The following is a 25013-nucleotide window of genomic DNA, read 5'->3' on the forward strand; positions in this document are numbered from 1 at the left end:
GTTATCTACAACTGTATGATTGACATGTAATGAGAGGGTATAGCATGAATGAAAACTTATATATTTAAAATTTACTAACCAACGGTGATGTTTTCTTTGTTCTTTAAGTATGTTTTTTCTTTAAAATCTGAGAAAATAAAAAAACACATATTAACTGTTAAACATAAAAACACATTTTTGAACACATATTGGGTATATGAAAATGTTTTGATATGGTTTTGCAAACATGAATATTGTATGTATTACAAGTAAAAATTTAAGAAAAAATATTAATGATCCATTCGCAAATAATATTTGTTAAAAAGTAACAAATGTACACACTAATATAAGTGTATTAAAAGATAACGTAATGCAAAAAATCAATACAATAAAATCAATTTGTTATATGGATGGAAAGGAATATAAACAGATTACGATAATTGCTTCCACCGTTTGTAAAATATTATCATTAACACAAAATATATTCTGATAACTTTACCAAGTGTTATGTTACACTAATATTTTTTATGTGTTATGTGCATGTTTTCACACAATATCCAAGAGACTGTGTAACTACAAATAATGGCACAAATGTTAAGGTAACAGTAGCATACACAAAAGAATTGTTGAAGCGTCTTTCTTAAAAATTACATACATTTTGATAGTTTTTTAAGATGATTATAAAATTAATTACACTAAGCATGTTCTTACTTCGTTCTTTCTATGGTACTTTATGAAATTTCGTAAACTATAAACTGCTCAAATTATAATACATTTTTTTATGAATAACAATATTTTACAAAGTTTACAGTGTTTTTAAAAATCAAATATTTCAAAAAAATATTGAAATGTAATGAAACCTTTCATGGAACGACTTGTATATTGGACACAGTATTTAGACGAAGGACAAACATGACTATGGCGAGAAGTGAGGTGATACAGAAGGCTACAATACAACGTTCCGTGATTAGTTACATAGTTCGAGTATCTCGTAGAAACATAATTTCGTACGTATTGTCGATTTATAATTTCGAATTATTATTATTTTGCAGTACAAAGTAGGAACATTGAGACTGCGTATATTACGACCAAATGGAGACTTTTGATGCAACATGCATATAATAATTCAAAAATACTATAAACTATTTATAATAATACTCACTGGCCACCGCTGGATGTGCTCGGTTGATTGAGGAAATCATCCATCCCGCGTGAAAAAGCATGGAAACTTCAAGAAGTAATATCTAACTAGTTTCTTTACAGTCACCACCAAGAAACTTACGAAACGCTGTCGATCATATAAGTTAACAATATGCAACAGTATATAAAGTTAACAGGAAAATATAATAAGGCACTATAAATTGGAACGGGATGGTTGCAAAACTGGCAATAGATATATTATAGAAATAAATCGTATCACAAAATATTTTATGGAAGACAATTTATACACTGTCACGAATACAACTGTCAAAAACTTTTCTTGCTGTCATCAACTTCAAACTATAGAGCACAGAAGAATGACAGCAGACGTCTGGCGTAAATATACACACCGATAAAATATATATAATATCTATGGTATAAATTATAAACCATTACATAGTATTTTATTATATTCTGTGCCGTTACCTATAAAACCTACCCTATAGAACTAGTATAGGAGCATTGAATTTTAAATAATCTAATCAAAGATTATTTGATTATAAAATATTTATTAATATCAATTGGGATTTTTTTAATGCAGGTACTTATTATTAATAAATATAATTACATTTCAGCAGTGGTGGCTAAATGTGAGGTGGATTATGGCGTGAAAACCTCATAGGAGGTCTGTATCCTAGCAGTGTGAACATAATATACGGGCTGATGATTATAATGGATTATTAAAAAAAACTTGAAGGTTTTTTTTTATATAAGAGCTGGTAACCGAGTTGGTTGTTCGCCTGATAGGTTTAGTGGGTAATGATCATAAAAAAGAAAATGTGGCTTTAAAAGAAGACCGTACAATTATTATGTAGTATCTCTTGACGCATGAAGTCCCTAAACCCCTCTGGCTGCGCCCATGATTGGAATTAAAAAGCTGATGCTGCATCTTACAGCTGAGTTGATTAATAACATTTAGAAATTAATAACTTTCTAAAGGATGTTAACGCGATTTATTTTTAACATTAATTAACCCGACGTTTTGAATGCTTTATAACGAGTCTGGGAGGCGACATAAAATACTATGAATAAGTACAGGTTAATAGTCTTTATATTTTATTACGGTAAGATGGGTATAATATTAATATTACCTAGAAAATTCAAAAACAAATACAATCGAAATAGTTTGAGTGTGGCGCCATCTAGTTATTTATACTGGAGGTACGTGTGTATCGTCAGATTTAATTCATGAAATTAAACCATGATGTTTATGTGTTTCTAACTATTTTACGTAGAGGGATGTGTACGCTGTAGTTCATAGCATGATAGAATAAATGTTCAAGAATTTTCGACGGAATCCAGTTGGGACCAAGTATATGTAAATCAAGTATATCATGTGGCCCATTTAATTTTGTTTTAGTTCTGAAAACTCGAAGGCGGTTTTATAGTAATAATCATAATATACTCGATATGTGATTGTAAAATGTAAATTTATATATTAGTTTGCCAATAACTTTCTCACTCTCTTTATGCGCTGCAATCGTTCGGACACGTTATTTTTTATATTGATTTAGGCAAAGGTTAAATAAAACATATACACAAGGTGTAAATTAATGTAATTATAAATAAGAAGCAGGTGTTAAAAAAATCATAAAGAACATTTTGTACGAACTACGAAATAGAACCATCACTTAAAGTTTAACAAAATACATTAATTACATTTATACGAAAAAAGAACCGAGGGATGAAAATAGGCCGAACTTGAAATACAATAATATAAAATTTTGATAGCTATTTAATACTTATACAATATAATTAATTTTATCTTTTTAGTCAGACCGTAACATTGAATTAGATAACAATATGACAAGACTCAATTATAATGCATAACATTATATATAAAATTTGGCAATCTGAGATTTTACTTATTTTCGACATATAGTCGATGAAGTCATAAAACATGTTCTTCTAATTTTGAATTTGCGCGGGAAATTTTAAATCGCGCTTTTCATGCTGATTTTAAGCGCACTCATTTCTTAAACAATATTTTTTTTAATCAAAAATATGTGCTCTGTCTGCACAGCGATTAATAAATAAACTATAAATGTATATAAAGATATTTGTCGGCCGTTTTCAGTTTCATCAGCACCGTAAGATATAAATAAATAGCGAGAACTTACACCTAGCGAATATAAATAATGAGTACATTCAATCGACACAAACTTAATGTAAATGTCTGCGGAGGCGCACCGGCACGTATATCCTTGCGTTACCTACACTCGTATGTGTGCGTTTCAGAGTTTTATACATAGAATATTAGTTCATAGGTGGGCACGTTGGGATTACGACTTTGGTTTTTTTAATTCAGAACTTTCAAATACATTGACATAATATATTAATTTGATGGCATATTTTCAAATATATTAATGTTTATCGATAATTTAAACATATTCCTAAACTAACACATAAAAGAGTTAGCATAAATGTTAATTTGAGGCTGTATCCGATTTATGAATATTGACACATAATACTCTTTTTTGGCACAATTAGACGACTATGTTGACAATCGCTGCCAATGAATGAACAGCTTATATTGTCTTACCTAATTAAAGCTACATTGAATTCATTCCGACTTCATTTTGACGAATCGAGTCAAAGAACGCCGAATATAAAACTGATATTCCGGTGACATAATCCATTTATTCGATTTTCTTTGAATATAATTTAATTAGTTCATGTCTCAAAATTTTCATCTATTTCTAAAATATTGTACAGTAAATATTTTTCTAATTGTGAGTGTTTTTTTTAAATGTAGTGAAACTTTAGTTTGTTGTACAAAAATATATACAAATATATGTAAATACGTGCGGTATCGCGTCGCAGACTTTAAACAAACGAAGTCTAAACTAATAAATAATGTAAAAAAAATTCATTACAATAAAAATAATTCCACGAAATAATTCATTCAGCCTTTAGTGTAGTAATAATTAATTATTTTTAATTAAAAACAATGTCAAAGCAATTCTATTGTTCATTGATGTTTCTCAAGCCGCCGGCTGGTAAAGCGATGTCACTCCCAGCGAGCCGGGAGAGGTGAATTTTGAATTATTTAACAACACATATATATTATAACAACTATTGCCTAAGATACTCTTATTTTATATAAAGTGTAGTTATATTAGGCCAAGTGAACAAAAATCAATAATCTGTATTAAAGAAAATATCTTATATTAAACATAACAGAGGCTTAGTCGTGCAACGGAATGTATAAATGCATAGTTCAGGAATATTCGAGAACAGTGTGACGGCGAGTGGGATTTGATTAACACAGGTTATAATAGACACCATATGAGGCCTTTCTATCATCTAAATATTATTTCTCTATAGTAATGATAAACACCGATATCGTATTAACTATTATTTAATTACATTATGGTTTTACATTTAACATCTTTAAACAGCATAATAACTCAATTTGATTTTCCGAAATTGATACAAACTTCATACAATAATATTACAAAAGGTTGAATTTAACTGTGAAAAAAAAAAAAAATACGTTGAATCCTAAACAAAGCAACATATTATTTGTGGAGCAAATCCTGAATACGTGAAATTGACATATCGTTAATAGTCGGGAGTCTTGTCAGAACTAAATGTAACGTGCAAACAATACGAAACGGCGCTCGCGAGCCGCGCCGCCTACTTCTTGGAGCCCGACGCTGCCTTATTCTGGCGGTCCTGCAGCGGGATCTGAAATGTCAACACAATGTTTTTAACATTATTACAGATAAGTGTTCTATCCTACTGCAATATTTAACGAAGATGAATAACAGAACAGAGATATGTTAAATTGTATAGGGTTTTTCCATTAAGATGTGTAGATTGGGAAATGCAATAAAACAAGCTTTTTGAGGGAATAACAAATTTAATCTTATTTCGATTTTTTGTTTGGCACGTATTCGAATTGTCTAATTGTCTGACGTTTGCACGGGGCAAACGTCCAGTTGAATGAGATAGATGACCTGTGTTACGTTTATCTTTAGAGCATCTGTGGCTTATAATTGGAATTATTTATATTGACCCATGGCTTCGTCAAACCCCACAAAAAAATGTTAGACAGGGCTACATCAGATGATCTCACAATGGTTAGCTATAATGATGAAGTCGATCTGCCTGCTGTGTCACATGAATCTTGTCCCGGTGTATACATGCCAAGTTGAAGGGTGAGAAAACTCAAGTTCTTATGCACGGCAAGGAATCGACTGTCTTAGGATCTGATATCTTCGTTCGATGTAACGTTCAGGTGTTGGCAAAACTTGGCCACCTTCAAGCCCGTTCCATCGTGTAACTTGGCAAGAATAACTGAATTATCATTTAATATATGTTTGACGAATGTCGCTAAGACGAAATGCCCAATATACGCCTCCAAACTCGACCCGTGCTTCTTGAAAAAGAACCCTACAGTTAAAATAAAATATAATACAATATTTCCATAAATTCATAAATTGTAAGTCACAAGTACCAACTGTATCGGAATTATATACAATTTCAAGAGCATTGTAAAGTGAAGTGAAGTGGTTCGTGTTTGCATTATTCCAACAACTCCTAAAGCTAGTAAATGGGTTTTACAAATCACTCGAACTAGATTCTAGATTAGATCTAGATTTAATTCATCATCATAAAGTTTCAGTTTCATTCCGCAGTATTTGCTATTGATATTCGAATTAAAACAATTCTCAATATGATCGTCTCGTTAACATACTAGTTCTAGAACACAATAGCTGGCCATACAAATCTTAATAATAAAACAGTCGATTACAAAATGTCATAGAGTTAAGTGCGGCTATCGGATATGCAAAGGGCACCCAAGCATAATATGCACTTTATAGCATTTTTCAAAGGTTACAACTCTTTTGTAGTGTATGGCAGTCGTCAGCCTGGTTCGATGTATCACTCAAATTACCTGTAACTACAGAATAACAGACGACTTGCATTTCTAATATACGTGTAAAGGGCGGCGCTTTCCGCTAACTGCGACGATTTGGTTAAACGTTCGGACAAAATTATCGTTATATACGGCGAGCTCTTATGGGTCGTCGCAACTCGCTACTCCAATACGATACCGATCATACGACTATACGAATACCTGGATCGCATACATGAGGAATATTCTATTTATTTTATAAGGATAAAGCAAAACAGCGAGACGTATGCACGCGCCGCAACCTGGGATCGATAGTTTAAATTACAAGCATCGGTACGGCATTTGTAAATGCATCTAAGCACCGTCGTAGGTCTTCAATCCTTGCTACAAAAGTGGCTGCAATGCGAGCTATACTTCTCATCTATTCAAGTCTATTAGCGCTGGCCTTGAATTGAAGGTTAAATTATCTAAGCATCGAGTGGAATTTAACCAGACTGTTGAAAACATTTTAGTACAAGACTCGTAAACAAGACTTATAAATGAATTTAAAAGCTCCTTTCAAACATTCACTTTGAGAGATATCCTTAAGTTTTACAATATAAAATTTAATTATGAACTATCTAAACATGAGCATGGCATGGCAAACGTAAAATAATAACCGTCAAATATTGTTTCCAACCTAATTCGGAATGGTTTTCTAGATCTTTACAAAACTACTAAAAAGTGCGCGCGATTGCTGACCGCGGCCGGCGCCGCCCTCCGCCCACAACACCTCCGCAGCGGCTGTACGCAAGTACATTCGTTTGTCCACTGTATTATTGTTAAAATGTGCGTATAACAATATAAAAGTATGTATAAGACACCGTATTAAAGGATTCATGATATTCGACCCACTTACATGTCCTTACGAGTGAGGATAAAACCTATTTAATTAGAAAAATATTTAGTGTTAAGTTTGAATTAACTTTGTAACATATATGATTATAATCAATATATAAATAACCACAAGATATAATTGCATAAATAAATGCGATTCAGACATCTAAACAGTTGTAACCGAACAGAGGCTCGGTGGCGAGGCATAACATTGTGCTTTCATCTGTCCGCAAATCGAAAAGCGTGGAACGAGCTGCACATTCACAACGAATTCTTTTGTAAAACTCGTTGAAAACCTACAAGTGTTAAATTCAGCCGCGTCGATAATAAGAGCGAGGTTATTGTACAAATATATATGCTTTTCAGGTAAAATAAATTGAAATATAGATTAAATTTTACAGGATTTACGCGGGCAGTCGGACAGGCTGACGCGTGATGGTGACACGGTCAGGGCTAAAATGGAAAATGGTTCCGGCCTCCGGGGATTTTGATTAAATTTCACTAAATTAAATTAACGTGTCGATCAAATTTAACACATCATTAAGCATCTACACCTCTGAACAATATGAAAATACTAATCGTATCACGATTTATTTAGGATTTTTTGTGTATTCTCATTTCAGGTACTTGGTTATAAAAACTTGAGATGATGTGATGAACAATGTTTCCCACTTTACACATTATTCGATATCTTATCGACATTGACGTAAGTATAAAGTCTCTACAAATATAAAATTTGGGCTTTACTGAGATTTACTTCACTCGTATTAAAAAACAAACAATTATCACTCGTATCACTACCGGGAGCAATAATAATAGTTATTTAATGGATTCATTGTTACCGACCACCTAACTTTCTCATTGCCACCTTCTCTATAACATTGGAGTAACGTTTGTGAAATCTCTTTTCCAATTAGTAGCAGCGTTAAATCAATAACGTTTGCTCAATTAATGTATTAAAAATCTGCCATCACATATTAATTTCTGTTAGATGGCATCGCTATTGTATATTTGACAGTGAACTGGTTTTATACACATTCATTTTCGGTTTTGACGACGGCGCTCAAAAACGCTTCGATACTTCAATGCAATTCCTACTGGTTGTAACAATAAAATCATTATTGGCAGCCTGCGCTTTTTGAGGAAACATGTATCCAATAAATATTGCGGTTATAATAAGTTCGCATTAATTTGTACATGTCATATTTGTTAGCGTTTCTCAGTTTGTTCATCAACACCCGGTTGCATGAAAGGAAGCTTTGAAAATATTTCTATTTTATTTAAAACTATCACATAATCGTCACTTTGTTTTTTCAACGTCTCGATAGAACAGCTGGGTTATCAAGACTAATCTTACGATATCTTAGTAATATAAATCCGTTAATTGTTATAAAACATACAAAACCCCTCACAAGATAATAATAATAAAATCTTTATTAAACACCAAATAAAACAAGAGAGAGGAAAGCAACACACAGGAATATTGTAGAAAAGGCTTATCACTAACAAGAGATCAACAGATGACACATACCCGCCGTTAATCCTGTCCTTATCCCCTACACCTCACAAGCGCGCACGTATCCTAGAGGCCCTATCATTATAGCAACTTCACAATATTTAATTTATTCTTCAAACAATACACTTTTATAAAAACAAGCAAATCTTTACAAGAAAATGGATACAATAGAAAGGAAATGTACTAGTAAAAGTTTTGGGAATATATATATATATATGTGTGTGTGAATGAGAACACAACAGACAAAACATTCGATATCATTCTTCCATATTCCAGCTTCATAAACGGGCACTGTTCTAGGAACAAAGCTACGTCAGCTAGCGAATAAACAAAACATGTTTCACAATGATATCGGTTTACGCGAGGTTGGTTTATTTATTAAAATATTTCATAGTTTTTATTCAATTTTAAGACCGTATCGTTGTTACGACCGAAGTGACTGATCATTATATGAAAGGTATTTTTAGCTAAAATCATTGCTAACTTCACATACCTAGTTATTTTATAGGAATCGAGTCGTTATGTTAACAATCGTCCCGCTTTTGTGACAGCCGGGGAAAATTACTAACAATTACAGGCAACTTCCATATAACGTATTACGTATTCTTACAAATGAATAGGTATAGAATGCTTAAACGCTGTTATAATTTATATCGATGTAATCGATTCTAATTGACTTTTCATGAAGGTGAGTCACGTAGTAATGGGTCAATTTGTTCATCAGTAAAAATCAATCATCACTCGGTCAACTTTGAATAACGCGTTCACTTCTAACATTTTTAACGAGGCATTGTTTATCCTCGTAATTGCCTAGTTTTCTAAGTCTAAGAAACAATAACAAACAATAATAAGGTTAAGGTTAAGGTTAATTAATTGATTATAAATTTTTTTATATTATATTTTTTTATTAATTGAATATATAAAACAGATTCGATCCAGTATTATCTGAACATGAAGTGTCAAACACTCACCGTAGCCCGCTGGTCGTCGAGGCGGCCGGACTGCGCCTTCATGAGCTGCGCGAAGAAGTCGTCGTCCGTCTCCTGCGGCGGCGGCGCGCGCGGCAGCTCCGAGCGCTGGTCCTCCAGCCGGGAGCCCTGCGCAACACGCACACACGTCACCAATACGGAACAGAACACGAAACGCCCTAAGCGTGTGTCGTTGATTTGTTACTTTGAACACAGTCTAGTCCTTGCCGACCATAATTTTGCTAGCTGTCCGCCCGGCTTCGCTCGCAGTACATATAACACTCAGTGAGCACACAAATATCCAACGGTGAAAGAATGATTGAAATCGGTAGAGCAGTTCCTGAGATTAGCGCGAGCTAACAAATTAACACTTCAGCTTAATATTCCGAGGATGGGATAGAAGTATAAATAAAAAGAATGTCATAGAGCCATAAGTAATATATCTCCGAGCTCAGTGAATACTATTTCTAGGAATAATTAGAAAAGTCCTACGTAAAGTATTAAAGCTACCTTTAATAACTTTAGAAGGTTATACTGCCTTTCAAACGCTTGCAAAGTTATTACGCATTCCTGAAAAGCTCGAAGCGAAATACATCCAAGACATCAGAAGAGCCAATCATTGCAAACGCGTCACCGTACCCAATTGTCTACAATCGGTTCCCGGTGTGTCGACTCTCTGAATGCGTCTCTGATATATCGTATTCCTACACTTATATTCGCCAGACTCCTAGAACGCCTTTTCCAAATCTGAGGCTATTTAACTATGATTAGTTTCCCTTCCCATTCCATTATTTCCAGTCGTCAATCTTTTCCTTATCCCTAACGCCATAAAAGCGGGCAGCGCAATTTCTTAGGACCTACCACTGTAAGTCTTTATGAGCGTTGGTGTTCGCTTACCATCAGACGAACCACCAAAAATATATTTATCATTTTATTCTGCGAACTCTTGATAATTCAAAAGAATTGATATGCTCTCTTTTCAAGTTTAATTTAATATTAACGGGATGTTATAGAAGAAATAAATGTCTCAATGTCACATGCTTTCCATGGTTTAGCATGCAGTTGCATACGTGCCCCTCGACCCACACAAATAAACAACACCCGCCGCTACCTTCCTTAACCTTAGTTAATATCCTATGCGCTCGTTAGACTTACCGCGCGTCAACGAATAATACATATTATCAACAAGTGTAACCCTGAAAAAGTCGATCTAGCTCACCTAAATGTCACCAACTATTCCGCTAAACCATATCTCTGCACAGGATCGACGGTAAGCCTGTTGAGGTGACACGAAACTCTACTATTGACTAATGAGATACACATATGGAGCATTAACGCTACGAATTACCCAGAAAGTCTTTTCACGGCCATTGCAAAGGCGTTAATCCAAATGCAATTTCTCTATTGTCACAAATGTTAATGGAGAGGTGTGACATCCAATTAGACCATCAACATTGAACGAGAATTAACATTGAAACAAATAAATTGCGTGTACAATAGGTTTGGTACGTTCTTTGAAATCTTCGCCCTGGTACATACGTGAATATTTCTACAAATTTGACAACGACATCGTAACTTAAAAGACACCGCATCTTAGACGATTACTTATTTTAAAGTATATCAATACCACTTTTTAAAATGAAACAGAAAGATGTAATATAGCCTTAAGGACATATGCAAATCTTAATAAAGAAATAATGTGCTGAAAACAAATTGCTATAAATTGCTAAGATCGAAAACCCACAAAGATACCTCTAAACATTTCGTACACCGTACAAGGAACAAAAGTCACGCTACTATAGGAGCAATTATTGTGATTTTTCGTCCAAACATTCTTCTAGCAAGATAGCAATTTATTTGTGTTTGTTGTTGTAGATTTTTACTAAATAGCGTATATTATTTGTGATCTATGATACGCATGTGTTTTATGAAATCCGATTGTTTCGTCAAATATTCAATGATAAATAATGTCGACATTAGCACAGCCTACATCATATCAAACATATTTTAAAATAAAACAATGTTTCGAAACAAAAAATGTCATGGCAAATACCAGTACACATTAATTTTTTTGACAATATACATATATGCCATCAAACATTTTACTCAGTACAAAAAAAAACAAACAAATGGTATAATATTAGTATTTAAAATGTAATAATCCATAATTTAATATTGTAATTATTCTGCTTACGTTACTGGAAAACATGCAGAAGCGTTGTCATGGTGATCACGCTGAACTAGTCGCTCATCAATGTATCGCGTATCTCGCTCGACAATATGGCAAATAATTAATTAAAGTTTAGATACATGATCTACTACTTAAATAAACATTTACTTTTACAAACAATATATGTATATATTTTTTCATTGGTTTGTACATGTTCTTGACATCGCATAGTTACTGTCAGGTATTAGTGAAATACGTTTTTTGGCACCAATCTTGGTTTGTTCGATATTCGTACTTCGAGCAGGGAAAGTGTATACCACTATACTCTTTATAAATGGGTAAATAATGATTATTATTCTGATTATAGAAGGTACATTAACACGCACCGCGGCAACTCGTCGATGCGACATAAGGGTAGCAATTTGGGAATACGGTAGTATTATTTACATATTGATAATATTCAAATACTGATACAGTAAAGGTTCAGTCCAATCCGGTTTGAAGGTCAGAAGTTTTGTGTGATGCATCACGGCGGGGGATGGATTACGAAACACGAGTTGCGGGAAATACAAAATATAATTTGAAATAAATGAAAAGCAGACGGCCGAATGGACAGTGGAGTTTTCAGTGAAAATGTCCGGATTACAGTTTTTGGGAATCACGGATTTATGCTGCTTTCCAGTATTTTGAATACACGTGTCGTTTATTACGATTTAATACAATTTCGTAACATATTTGGTACTAGCTTTTGCCTGCGGCTTAGCACGCGTTAAATTCGGAGTATAACACCTTTCCCCCCCTTTTTTTCCTATGTTATCATACATATGAACCTTCCTCTCGAATCACTCTATCTATTCAAAAATCCATCAAAATCTGTTACGTAATTTAAAGATCAAAGCATACACAGATTTTTTATACTATGTACTTAGTATGAGGACGGTGTTTCTTAAATTTTTTCATTTACTGAAACCGGAAATCATAGCAAAGTACAAAAGAATTACTTTTTACAATTAACGAAACAGAGCAATGAATCCCCGAGAAGATACCGGGACCGGCGCGCCACCAGTTGCTTCACTCGTTTCGGATACTTTTCCTCGTTCAAATTCTGTACAATTTTATGTTTCTCCATTGTATTGATACATGCATATATATTATTACATGAAGTAAAAGTTGTAACCCCAGTTGCAATGGGGGACTAGTTGCGTATATATTTCTCATCTGTCTTGCTAATGGAGTTCTTTGACTGATTATTATGCAATAATAAATATTTGATATATTCTTTGATTTTTACATTGGCAAACACAACTCGGCTATATGTCGGTCCCAAAGGTATGAGCGTGAACGACTGTAGCTTTGATTAAAGTAAAAATGATTGCATGGAGGTAGCCACTATTGGGTTTTAAAATATCCGCAGAAGTTTTATGTGACCTTAAAATCCGCGGGGTTATCATCTTAGCTTATAACATTTACACTACACTGCTTTGGTAAATAATATGTCACGATGCATTTTAACTCCACACGCCACTTAGTACGCGACGCTTCAGTAGCTCCATTAAGGTGAATTGCGTACGTAAACATCTCACTAAAAATGTAATATAAATTGAGGCTGTGTAAATGAAAAAAAAAAAAAAAAAATTAATTGTTTCCTAGACTTAATGTGTTATGCGAATGCATATATAATGTACTAGCTGTGCCCCGCGTTTTCACCCGCGTAAGTCCGTATCCCGTAGGAATATCGGGACAAAAAGATGCCTATATGTTATTGCAGTTGTCCAGCTGTGTACGTACCAAATTTCATTGCAATCGGTTAAGTAGTTTTTGCGTGAAAGAGCAACAAACGCACACACATCCTTACAAACTTTCGCATTTATAATATTATTAGTAGGATATATAGTATGGAATTTGTACTATCTAATTGGAAAAACTGTAAATGTTGTATTGTCTGTCCATTTCAGTTATTGCAATCGTCACTACCTATCGAAAACACCAACTCAAGAAATTAGTAATACCAAATTGATGCAAATAAGAGGGCAGCAGTTAACAGCGCGATTATGTACCGAACGTGAGACGATGAAGAGGATTCGACGGAGCGGCGAGGGCGAGCGTCTAGCGCGGCGTCTAGTCGGGCCGGCCTCTGTTTACTTCCGGGTTAGCACACACCGCTACGCGGGAAAGAAACGGCAAGATAGGAATTGCGCCAAACCATACGCGCCTAATTAAAGAGTCGACTGCCCTTTAAAAGGTAGGTAATGATTGTTTTGACACGCCTCCGGTGTGTCGCCAATGTTCCTACCTATAAAGTGGAAGCTATTCATGTCAGATCGGTCCATTATTGCCGTCAGTTTCGCTTGTGTAATGGATGTCTACGTATCGTGTCCTTGGCGTGCGGGTGAGATGTGAGGGCATTTAAAATGTTTATCTGAAGTATAAGCAAGGTCGCCTTGTGGGGACATTGTTGCGTAATGGATTCGAGCATTCCATCCACTTATTAGAGGGACTCTTTGTATAACTGGAGCTGAGCTAGTGCTGTGTGAAGCGGAGCGAAGATGTTTACGCAGTAAATAAACATCTTAATGGATAGATCTTAGTGACGTACCTTATCTTGCATAGGCTCTAAAGTCTACACCATCGGAATTATAGAGCTAAAAAGCATGACAGTATGCAAATACTACGTTTTTCTTCCTATCTCCGGAGGCAATTCCCGATCCTACCGAGGACGCTACTTACGACTACTCGCTTACAATATTCACTATTTACTATACGTCAACTTTTTCCAGATGATTCAAGTGTAAAAAACAAAAATTTTGGTTTATCAGTACTGATATGGCAACATTATGACATATTTTATTTTCGAATTATTGAATTGATTTTCGAGATTTCGGTTAGTTCAGATAACGATTCAAATAACTATAAAAGATCAATGTTATGCTATACATAGATAAATACTAAGTTACTAATTAGTTCTTGCTATGGATTAGACACTGTTAAGTAAGGTCTATTGGTTGTTCGAATCGATTGATGTTCTCAAACAGACGCATACAATCAAGGCTATATTAGTTACAAATGAATTCGTTAAGAGTTTTATTTAAACAAGGTTAATTTTTAAATGGATCTTGCCCTGCGGTACACGAATACGCAAGTTTGAATCCCGCCAAAAAGATTTTTATTTAAAAATAATATCAAAACAGCGTTTATCAGAGTTATATTAAAGTTTAGAAGACATAACCAAATGTTCTATAAACATATTTAAAAATAGAAATGCATTTCAACAATTAGTATTTCAAACACAACACTGCGATAATATTTTGTTACATCAGATAAAAAAACCGCCCAGCGTATTGGTGTTTTATTTTTCAGAGCAAAAGCTCGAACTCGAGCGCCACAATGTTGCCTTCTACAGAAAATATTAATTTTCCTGCATGTTCTATTTCTATATCACTATTTATTTTTAATATAATTAATCTAGCATCGCAGCCTGCAGGTCCAACATATGCGAAAAAATTTTTGAAATGCTATAGATACATGTACACTCGCTGTGAGCAATGTATCGAACAGAACGTCGAGCATTTGTAAAAACGTACATAAATGCTCGTGAAAATACACTACTGTATGCACAGTAGTGCAATAAATACCCCCCTAAAATTTATGTTATAGGTAAGCAGGTACACGCTTAAAGTCCGAATATTGCATATACAAGTTGTGATATGTGAATGTTTAGGTCACAAAAAATCAAGATCTGACAGCTACGGTGGGGCCAAGAAATTCATTCATAATAATCGAGGGACACAATAAATAATAACTGATTCTACTAAAAAGTACATACAAACTTCAAATTTGTAATGACTAATGACGAACGGCAAGACAACTAAACGACATGGAAATATATGATAGATTCACCACTATTCAGTAAAGTCAGCAAAAAAGAAACAATTAATTATAATATACTTGCTTTTGCCCGCGGCTTCGCACGCGTTAAATTCGAAGTAGTTTAATAGATATCATTAAACATATAAACCTTCCCCATGAATGGCTTTATCGATTTAAAAAAACAGATTCAAATCCGTTGGGTATTTACCCAATTATATTTCATTACAGAAATTTAAAAACTGATATTTATTTTTGTAAAAGTACGTAGAATGTTTGTCCAATATAAAATAAAGATAAGTATAATGTGTATTCTTGTTAGGCTTCGACGCTATTTTCCGAAATTGCTATTTTGTGTGTTTTTAATTTTAACATATGTATTGCGTATGCCTTGAATTTTTTAAATTGGAAGGGATTGAGAAAAAATTTTAATGTAGGAGTCGAGCACGCTTGGGCATTTTTTAAGGATACCCCTTAGATGGATAAGGGCCTGCGCCTCCCCCCATAACACAGCGAAACATACATAGTAAGCATGCTACTTAACGATAGGATACGAACTTTACGATATTAAAAAAAGAGAAATAGTTAACCAATTGTATATGAAAAAACAAAAATGCTCGGACAATTTTGTTTTCAAGGCTTAGTTATAAAAACCGAAGAATTGCATTTATTTGCCGGCATCTCCCGAAATTAATAATTGCTTAACTAACTCAAATGATTTTAACTTTGAGTTTTGAATGATTTCTAATCATTGTGATGTTCATCTAAAACTGGCATCGGCGGCCCGTCGGAAAATCTCATAAATATTGATTTCTAAAAAGTTTGTTTTACACAAGTACACACCCCGTTACCATCAATTAAAACTACAATTTGAATTTGAAGTACAGGAACACACCGCTGTCTGCTGTATCACTAAAAAAAAACAAAATATCTCTAAAGCTAAAAAGTTTCGCTGAACCGGCTCCGCTCGCATCGAAAAGTAGCATGGATAAAGAGGCTTCTAGGCCTATCCGGGCCCTGTAACTGTACTATGACTATTTAAGACCGCTTCTAAAGAGTTTGTTTGAGTAATTTGAGTTTGAATTTGAACCGGAGCAACCTCGTTCTGGAAGAGCGCGAGGATGAGGTACAGTTACACAGCCACGGCTGGGGAATCTGCAAGGACTGACCTGCACGCGGGCGATCATGTCGAGGAAGTCGTCTTCCGGTTTGGTACTAGTGGTCTGCAGTGGGCGTAGCCCGGGTAGTGATGTGCCCTTCGTCTCCTTGGTCTTCTTCAGCGGTCTCAGCTCAGCGCGTTGTTCATCCATGCGCTCCGATTGCAGCTCGGAGATCAGGCTGAACATGTCCGCCATACTCTCCGATTTCCTGCAAAGCGCGTCTGTTACACTACGTCCTTGTTCTATACTAATCTTTAATATTTTTACACTGGCTATCAACCACGTAAATTTTAATTACGATTTGTGAACGCGTAGTGCGAACATGTGGATTTCGTTAATTAAACAACAAAAATATTAGATTATGTTTCTCATGAAAATATAAAGATAAAAGTTACTTCAATGAAATCTAATTTAACTATTTGGAAAAATCGTACGAAATGAAGCGTGGCTATGTAAATAATTTTCCTGTCAGACATTAGAACGTTGTAATTAATTTCAAATCTCACTTTCCAAATTGAATGAACACATATAACTAGCCGATATCTCTTTTGAAATAACAATTATTTATAATTTCTTATACTTAAGGTTTGCAACTGTGGTATTAAGCAATTACATACATTTATACCTTTTAATAGGCAAATAAAAAATATTTTAATGTGATTTGAAAATTAATGGACATATAACTAAATAAAAAAATCAAAATAACATAAACTGAAAAAAAAATTAGGCCAATTATAAATCATTTAAATTTATTTTCACGCAAAAAAAAAGAAAGCGCACGTAAAAAAGCAAATTGTGAGGTCAACATTGAACACATAATAATTATGTACATACAACATCGCTTTGCGCATTTCACGTTTGTTCTTAAATGGGGGCTTAGCCATCTTGGTAGTCGTAGGACATAGGGCCGGTGATAGATTCGAGGAGTGCGCCAGAAGTTCCGCGGGAAGGTGCCTCGCAGACGAGTGGCCAGTGCAGTGTGCAGCGAGCGCCTATGGCGGCCGTCGGGGGCTCGCCGCGGCGCCGCGCCCGCCCCCTGCACTTTAACCCGCTCGCTACAATTGCGCGTCGCTGGCCACGCGAACACTCGCTAGGCCTCGCTCATTTAATAACTTCCTGAAGCTCTCATCCTGTTTCGGTATCGCCCTATTAGGTCCTAATAGACAGCTTAAGTAGCAAATTAAACATTTCGATTTTTCTTATGTTAAACGGCGCTCGGAATTTCGTAGACGAATACTTTAATGGACTTAATTTTCTTCTTATTAATAATGCTGCCAACACTTTTATTTCAAGACAAAATATACGAATATAACAAAGAGGTAACGTTTGTTAGGTCGTAGGATGTAATCTCTGAATATTTAAAACGGTATTTTTATTGCATTTAACAATAACAAGCCACACTATATTTATTTGAATATGATGGCTGCAATTATTTTATCCTGCTCAAACCGGGCGAATTTTTGAACGTATTTAAGCAATAAATTAACAAGCAATGTCCTACAAGGTGACAATGAAGAAATTAATGCAAATTGAATATTTGGAGTTTAATTGAATATTTAAGTTTAGAGTATTTGTGGTCGAAAGCGGACGACATAAAATATTCGATAAATTTCGATCAATAATAACTAATCAATAAACCAAACTCTTCGTCCGTTTTAAAATCGTCAGTTTCAAAGGGTCAATTTCTGTTTGTTTGTGTAGTTTTCAAAACAATCACAATTGCGTACAAGTCACACGGACGCTCTCCGAAATAGCATTGTGTAGTGGAGGAATACCAATATGGGGTCTCATTAGTTCACTTGTTTTGTCTAAAATGATTTGAGGCTTGTTTGATACGGCACCCGTTGTGTCGCAAAGGCGAGCGAGCTACGTACCGAAGTGTATTCAACAGGTCGCCAGCGTACTACTCGTCGTACTATGTACTCAATTAGCATTCACAACGGACTGGCGACGCAGCGTTGAATTACAAATTTAATGAGAACGTTTACAAAGTTATATTAGAGCTTAAGTTGTTAGAATTGAAAGTTTTGCGATGCACCACCGTTTCACTCGGTATAGAAGCAGCGGTATGCCCTATAACGGTCTTAGCGGCAAACATAATCAATTGCAATAGACATTCTGTGAAATTGCATGTAAATGAAGTTTATTACGTCTCTTTTACCTAAAATGTTTAGTAGTAAACATTATACTAACCCTCTCTCATTTGTTGAGAAATTGAAAGGTTTAGGTTAGATTTTATTACATAGAAATATGAGCCGTTTTAAATTCCGAGCCGGCGGATAATTGGGGAGATTTTTTAAAAACCTACGCAAATTAAACAAAGATTCAGTTAAACGACATGTCATTAAATATTTTAAGTTAAAATAAAACACAATACACAAGCATATTCCTCTTTCTAATTTCTTTGCGCAACATATAAGTTGCAACTCAAGGACTTTGAAACGGATTTACATGATTTTTGATAAGATGGAGTTAGATTAAGATAACTTTTAAATAAGAAGATAGAAAACGTCGGGCGGAGTCAAGGCGATCAACTTGTATCAGACAAAATCCCCACTATACCATTAAAATTGATTTAATTTAATATATGGATACGGAATGTTCGTATTTGGTAAATTCTGTGAAAATGTGCACCTATTCATACATATGCAAAAGGTGGCACAAAGGTGTGTTCACAATATCCCCATTGATACGATTTCCAGAACTATTTTCATATAAACTCCTACAACGCTGTTAAAATTTGTAATAAAGTCACTATTCGCAGAACGTCCAGCGTTCATACGGCCAGTAATTTAGAAACATGTCGGACTAAAGGCAATTTCGACGCGTTCAAAAATGAAAACAAAAGGATGCGTCCCTCTGGTGCATGACGGACAAAGCTTTATTTCAATCAGTCCTGATTTTCAGCCCGTCGTTTGATCTCACTGAAGCACCTCGTTCTACATCGATGGAACATTGCTAGCTACAAGGACAGCTCATACCAAGCCAATGCCAGGTACTCTTTGAGTGTGAAAATTACGAATCTTTCAATTGAGTATTATGCATAAAATTTTTCTTGCATTACTGGAAAGAAACGTATCCAAATAGCTGCGGACACGATAAGAGCCTTGAGCCCCAAATCTGCTATCTATAATCTGCTAAAATAAAATTCTTTTTGTTTAAATTGGTAATTCAATTGTGTTTAAATTGGTATAAGTCAAAATGGTTTGACAGATTGGGAAGGTTGTTCAATATTTAAGCCTCATCAAACACAGTGAATTGCAACTAAATTGCCATAGGAAATTTAGTTACGGGACATGATATGTCATAGGAAAAAAGGCTTAAATAAATAAATTGTCCATTAATTGAATCCTAATGATCATTTTACTAAAACAGCAAGCTTGGTCCTCTGTGGGAAAGACTTGGGTGATGGCTGCCAGACATATTCATGCCTGACTTCATTAGACTTCATTTTCCGTTACTAAAGGATCACCATTAGGTAGCAGATTGATCCAGAACACAAATCGGTTGCGAGTGTGTCTGCACTAGAAGTTTTTTATAGGACTTTTTGAGAAAAGCAAGGCTGATTAGGTAATAAAATTTTGGATTATCGATGGCGTCGTGGTCGGAATTTTGTCTTTTAGATCCTCAGAAGACCCAGTGCCAACCTAGAACTAACAAATGTGAGTGTTTTTATTGGTAGGCCCAGAGGATAAAGTAATATCAATAAAATTGTCAGCAATTCCATTGTCCCGTCATGTAATCCTATTATCTTCTTTTATCCTATCAAAGGGGACATTGCAATTCACTTCGGATTTGTTGAGAAATTTTCGATACACGTGTATTGCATTCAATAAAATTTCAATATTTGGTATTGAAATTAAGGACTGAGTAATGAAACGAAAGTCAGTTATCATTTCGATTATCCATTATCCAAATATTGGAGTTATATTCGTTTGTTCTTCCTGTAACTATATACAGTTTGGGCAGCAAACAGAAGCCTCGAATCAAAACAGAATGAGTGTGTTGTTCTTGTTTACAATCCGACAATTTTAGTCACCATTCTATTCGTAAATCATTTCTAAAGCCTTAGTCAAATTTATAAACAAAAGCTTCGCCATGCCACCCAGCCATTTTTAGATGGCAGGAACGTGGGTGAATATTCTTTTTTAACGTTTTATTTTTGAGCGTAAAAATCTCGCATTTAATACATTAGAAAATAATCGGTCACGATCAGACTTTGGCAAATTAACCTAATATATTTTCAAAATAGAACCTACAATGAATGCCTAAAAAGAAAGTTATATCAAATATAAAATTAGATGGTGAATAAAAAATACACCAAACAAAATATTTCAGCGCGAAAGGATTAAAAATTCCTGGTAATGACAGCGTAAGGGTGAATTAGAGAAATACTGAGAAAAAATCTCGCTAGTTTCACAGAGAGTAATGTGATGGCGCGGGAAAATTATTAATTATCTTCTTGCGCTGAGGACGAATAGCAATATTCTAAATGAAGTCAACATTAGCAAACAACAGAACAAAGCATTTATTTATTTAATTCATATGGAATTTAATTTGAACGCACGCCTTAATTATTAGCACGACACGGCAATGACAGAAGCGTCAGTCACGACGAGACGCAAGGTCACAGAATGATCAGCCATTTCTCTACCTGGATTTTATTAATACAGGAGGCGAATCAATTTATTTTAATACGCATGCGGTTTTAAGCATAACCGTATTCAAAAGAGTATATGTATGTGTCAAATGTGTATTAGTGTGTGTAACATATTTTATAAATATTTTAATGTATGATTTAATATATTTTTTGTTGTAGCATCCTGCTCTGCTTATTCTAAAAACTGTAAATGAATGTGCCATTTTTCATACCCCTAGCGATTTTCGTAAAAGGGGTACATATTCTTGGTTCATGACTTAATTTATAGATGATGTAAATATAACAAAGCAAAGACTGAGTACAACATCAAAGGTATAAGTAAGGTTAGGTCACAGGCTCTATATATCGGTAATTTTAATTTGCTTAATAAATTGTATAATGTTGCTTCTGTACTTTTTTATATTTAAGAACTTGTGCTTTTCTTGTACTGTTACACAATACTCTCAGAAAAATAATCTCAATAACAGGACCATCGATAGATAAACGTTATCAGAATTACTATAACCATTTCGATTAGCATACAACTTATAGGAAAATTTTGAAATACGCAATTAACCAAAGATTACAAATAGTTCATAGTCAATAAAAGTAGAAATAAAACGAGTTTGAACCACAAACCACAATACCTAGATCACAAATTAAACGGAGAAAAATGAAACTCTTAATAAAATACTAATTTGTTTGAAATGTGTGTTTATGAGGTACGCTTTTCCAAGTACAGCACGAGGAAAATTTAATTTATTAGACTTGATAAAACTATTTCATCTAAATGACTAGCTTGTTATATTACGAAATAACTACGTAAGGTTTCAGCTTGTAGGAATCTGAGTATCCTGTGCACATTATGAATTTGTTAGGACGTATACACATTCGATATGGGCAGAATAGGAAACCACTGAATAAAATGGCAAAACAATCAGCACATAATAACAATTTGCATCTTTCGCATGAAAATTCACAACCTTCGCCAATCACAACGTTCGCAAACAAAACAGTTGATTACATATGCAATTATTTAGCGTACCTTTGATGCACATGAGACGTCGCACTCATAATCGATAACACAACGATACAATGTTATTACGCGAGAGCGGGCGAGACGCGGCCCGATATGCGGAATTATCGCTGATATCTGATAAGAGATGTCACTCCGTTCGGTAATATATACGACACGTGTACTCGAGATTTTTTATCTAACAACTAATAATAGACTGTGTGGATGACTGATTAAGAGGATACAGGCGCTCACCAACTGCGGCGTGGTAACAGGCGCAGCCGATACCTATTTCATCTAAATCTTCAGATGCACTTTTACATGCCCATGAAAAGTTTTATCCAAGCAAGTCTTTGCTGGCGTCAGAGTAGGATATTCCAAAAAACTAGGAACAAGTAATGTATTATTTTATCAAATCGCAGCCAACGTTAGTGTTTTTCGTAGATATATATATATGTAGTATGCACATATCACGCACCAAACCATAGTGAATACCTCAAACAATACAATCAATAATTAAAATATGGAAAATACATACAATAAATATTCTACTTGTTTATCAGTTCAACCACAGCACCAAAACAAAGGAATAGCATTTTAGGGATACTTCAATAAATCTTCTATAATATAATATACTCAATCCGTTATCGACTCGACTATTTATCGACATTTCAAAACAAATGAGAGTGCCACGAAATTAAATTACAATAAAAGTATGTCATTTATGCTTCTCGTAGAATCAACAAGTGAATCGAGTGCACAGCCCGCCGAGAGGCTGCATCACTTATATACCTTTTTATCTGTTTAAGTGTTGTACCTGATTTTCGTTTTTAAAGCCCTTTTATTTCCAAAAAACTGTTTGTAACACGAGTTATAATTTTTTTTTTAACTTCTTGTCGGGCTTTCAGTTTTCTTTCAGGGACTTAAACTTATTCCCGCTCATTAGTACGCCGCTTCAGCTGTAATTCTAGATAAAGAATGTAAAGACATCTAACATGTATGTATAGGAAAGCATATGAATTTCCGGAGAATGCATCACAGTCAGTGCATGTAAGCAGATCTACTCTTTAAATTTCAAAAGATTTTTATTCACCACGAACGGTTTATCACTAACCTATTCACTTCCTACGTCATACAGTTGTGTTTATATTACAGGCAGTTGAAGATTGAAATAACTTGAATCGGATACAAATGTCAAGTACCAATAAAATGAATATTCACAATCTATAAGCGGGAAAATAGAAGTACGCAATCTCCGCAAATATTGAATCTATATACTTTGAGAATTGTCCTATATTTAGAATATAAAATGTAGTAAATCCATAAATATAAATAAGTAGCTGCTGCACTTATATTATGGACTTAGTGATTGATAAGTGAGAAACGTCCAATATAGCGATCAATTATTATTATCTCAGCCTCATTATAATGGCATTACTGGTGATCATGAATACAACCAGCGGATCATTGGGCAATTTGGTCAAAGAGCTGTCAAGGTTGGTTTCATCTTCTAGTTTGTATGAAGATGTGATACGCCTATTGAAATGAAAGTAAAACATGATACTACCGACAAGAGTCAGCAGGGCAGAGCTTGTTCAACCCGCAAGTTGACTAAATAATTCTTTAAAATACACATTTTAATTAACCAAATGAAACACACGCGTTGTAGATATCATATAACAGAGCCTTGTGTGGTTTTGATGCGAATTTCACGTTATTATTATATCTACTGAAAGATATTGCATGTTTATATTTCATGATTGTGAATGTTAAACATTGATATTTTCGACATGCCTCGGTTCGATTACAAGTGAGTTGATATGCAATTCAAACCATCCAGGGACCCACTCAAACTCCGAAAAACGGGACAATATTTTGAATTTCGAAAAGAACAGTTTAGAACGCTGTCAAGAATACAAGACGACACAACTAACAAGATAAACATGAGAGAGAGAGAACGCGCGGAAGCATATAAGTTGCGAAAATCAGGTCGGTGCGCTGGTCCAGACATACAGACCCAGTGACACACTTGCGTGTCTGCACTGTTGCGCGAGATGTAATGCGTCAAAGGAAAACGTGTATATCGCAGGCATACCGGCGTGGAGTGGCGCGATCGTGAGGTTTAAATACTGTCAAATTGTTTCACATACACCGCTTTCAGGCTGTATAATATATTTTTCATGAATAATACCATACAACCAGCGTCCATTTTAGCACTTTGTGGTCGAGGGCACTTACATCCACTGAAATCCATCAAAAATAACGTTTCATGATAGCCGCCGCTATTAAAATCACTTTCATGGCATTTTAGTAATTATTGGAAATGCTATTGAAAGAGTAGAGGCAATGGAAAACTTGTAAAAGAAACGGATTTATGATACGTAACGGAAACTAGCTCCACACTTTTAAGTTGCAAACTTTTGTAGGTTGTGCTAGGTCTTTTCTATATTATTCGAGAAAGAAAAAGCTTTTTCGACCGGCAGACCACGTGCGAGTAACAACAAAGTCGCTCTGGCTTATTGTCACCAAAAAAAGGACAAGATACTGAAATTTTTCTAGATAAGTTGTATTTTGTTTTCTTCATCACATTCGTAAAATTCCCACAAATGTTGAAGAACCCAAAACAGTTTGATAGCCCGCCACACTTTTCAGTTTATTTCGATTACAATAGTGATGTTGTTTGTCAACAAATAATTGATGCAGCATATTGTTACCGTGAAATTTCGTATGCGCAAATGGATTCCACGAAACCTTTTATTTTC

At 34.7% G+C, this 25013-nt stretch overlaps 2 protein-coding genes across 4 annotated transcripts in view; both read right to left on the reverse strand.

Annotated features, from left to right (window-relative positions):
* Positions 1-1277, reverse strand: part of LOC119835474 (protein cycle) — a 49571-nt gene extending 48294 nt beyond the window's left edge. The window contains exons 1-2 of one of the 3 annotated variants that reach the window (XM_038360311.1): positions 1142-1272; positions 80-127 (exon numbers count right to left, since the gene is read on the reverse strand). Coding sequence is in view for 1 of the 3 variants with exons in the window: in XM_038360310.1 (XP_038216238.1) it covers positions 1142-1185 (44 nt within the window). In the remaining 2 variants the exon portion in view is untranslated. Of the gene's footprint in view, positions 1-79; positions 128-1141 lie in introns of all 3 variants that reach the window. The other 2 variants (XM_038360312.1, XM_038360310.1) reach the window with 2 other exon arrangements.
* Positions 1278-3927: 2650 nt separating this feature from the next.
* Positions 3928-25013, reverse strand: part of LOC119835586 (G-protein-signaling modulator 2) — a 35838-nt gene continuing 14752 nt past the window's right edge. The window contains exons 8-10 of the mRNA XM_038360500.1: positions 16607-16805; positions 9407-9532; positions 3928-4869 (exon numbers count right to left, since the gene is read on the reverse strand). Coding sequence (XP_038216428.1) covers positions 4819-4869; positions 9407-9532; positions 16607-16805 — 376 coding nt within the window. The 3' untranslated portion in view covers positions 3928-4818. The remainder of the gene's footprint in view (positions 4870-9406; positions 9533-16606; positions 16806-25013) is intronic.

Source organism: Zerene cesonia, chromosome Z (genome assembly GCF_012273895.1).
Source record: "Zerene cesonia ecotype Mississippi chromosome Z, Zerene_cesonia_1.1, whole genome shotgun sequence".
In the NCBI taxonomy this organism is placed as follows: Eukaryota; Metazoa; Arthropoda; class Insecta; order Lepidoptera; family Pieridae; genus Zerene; species Zerene cesonia.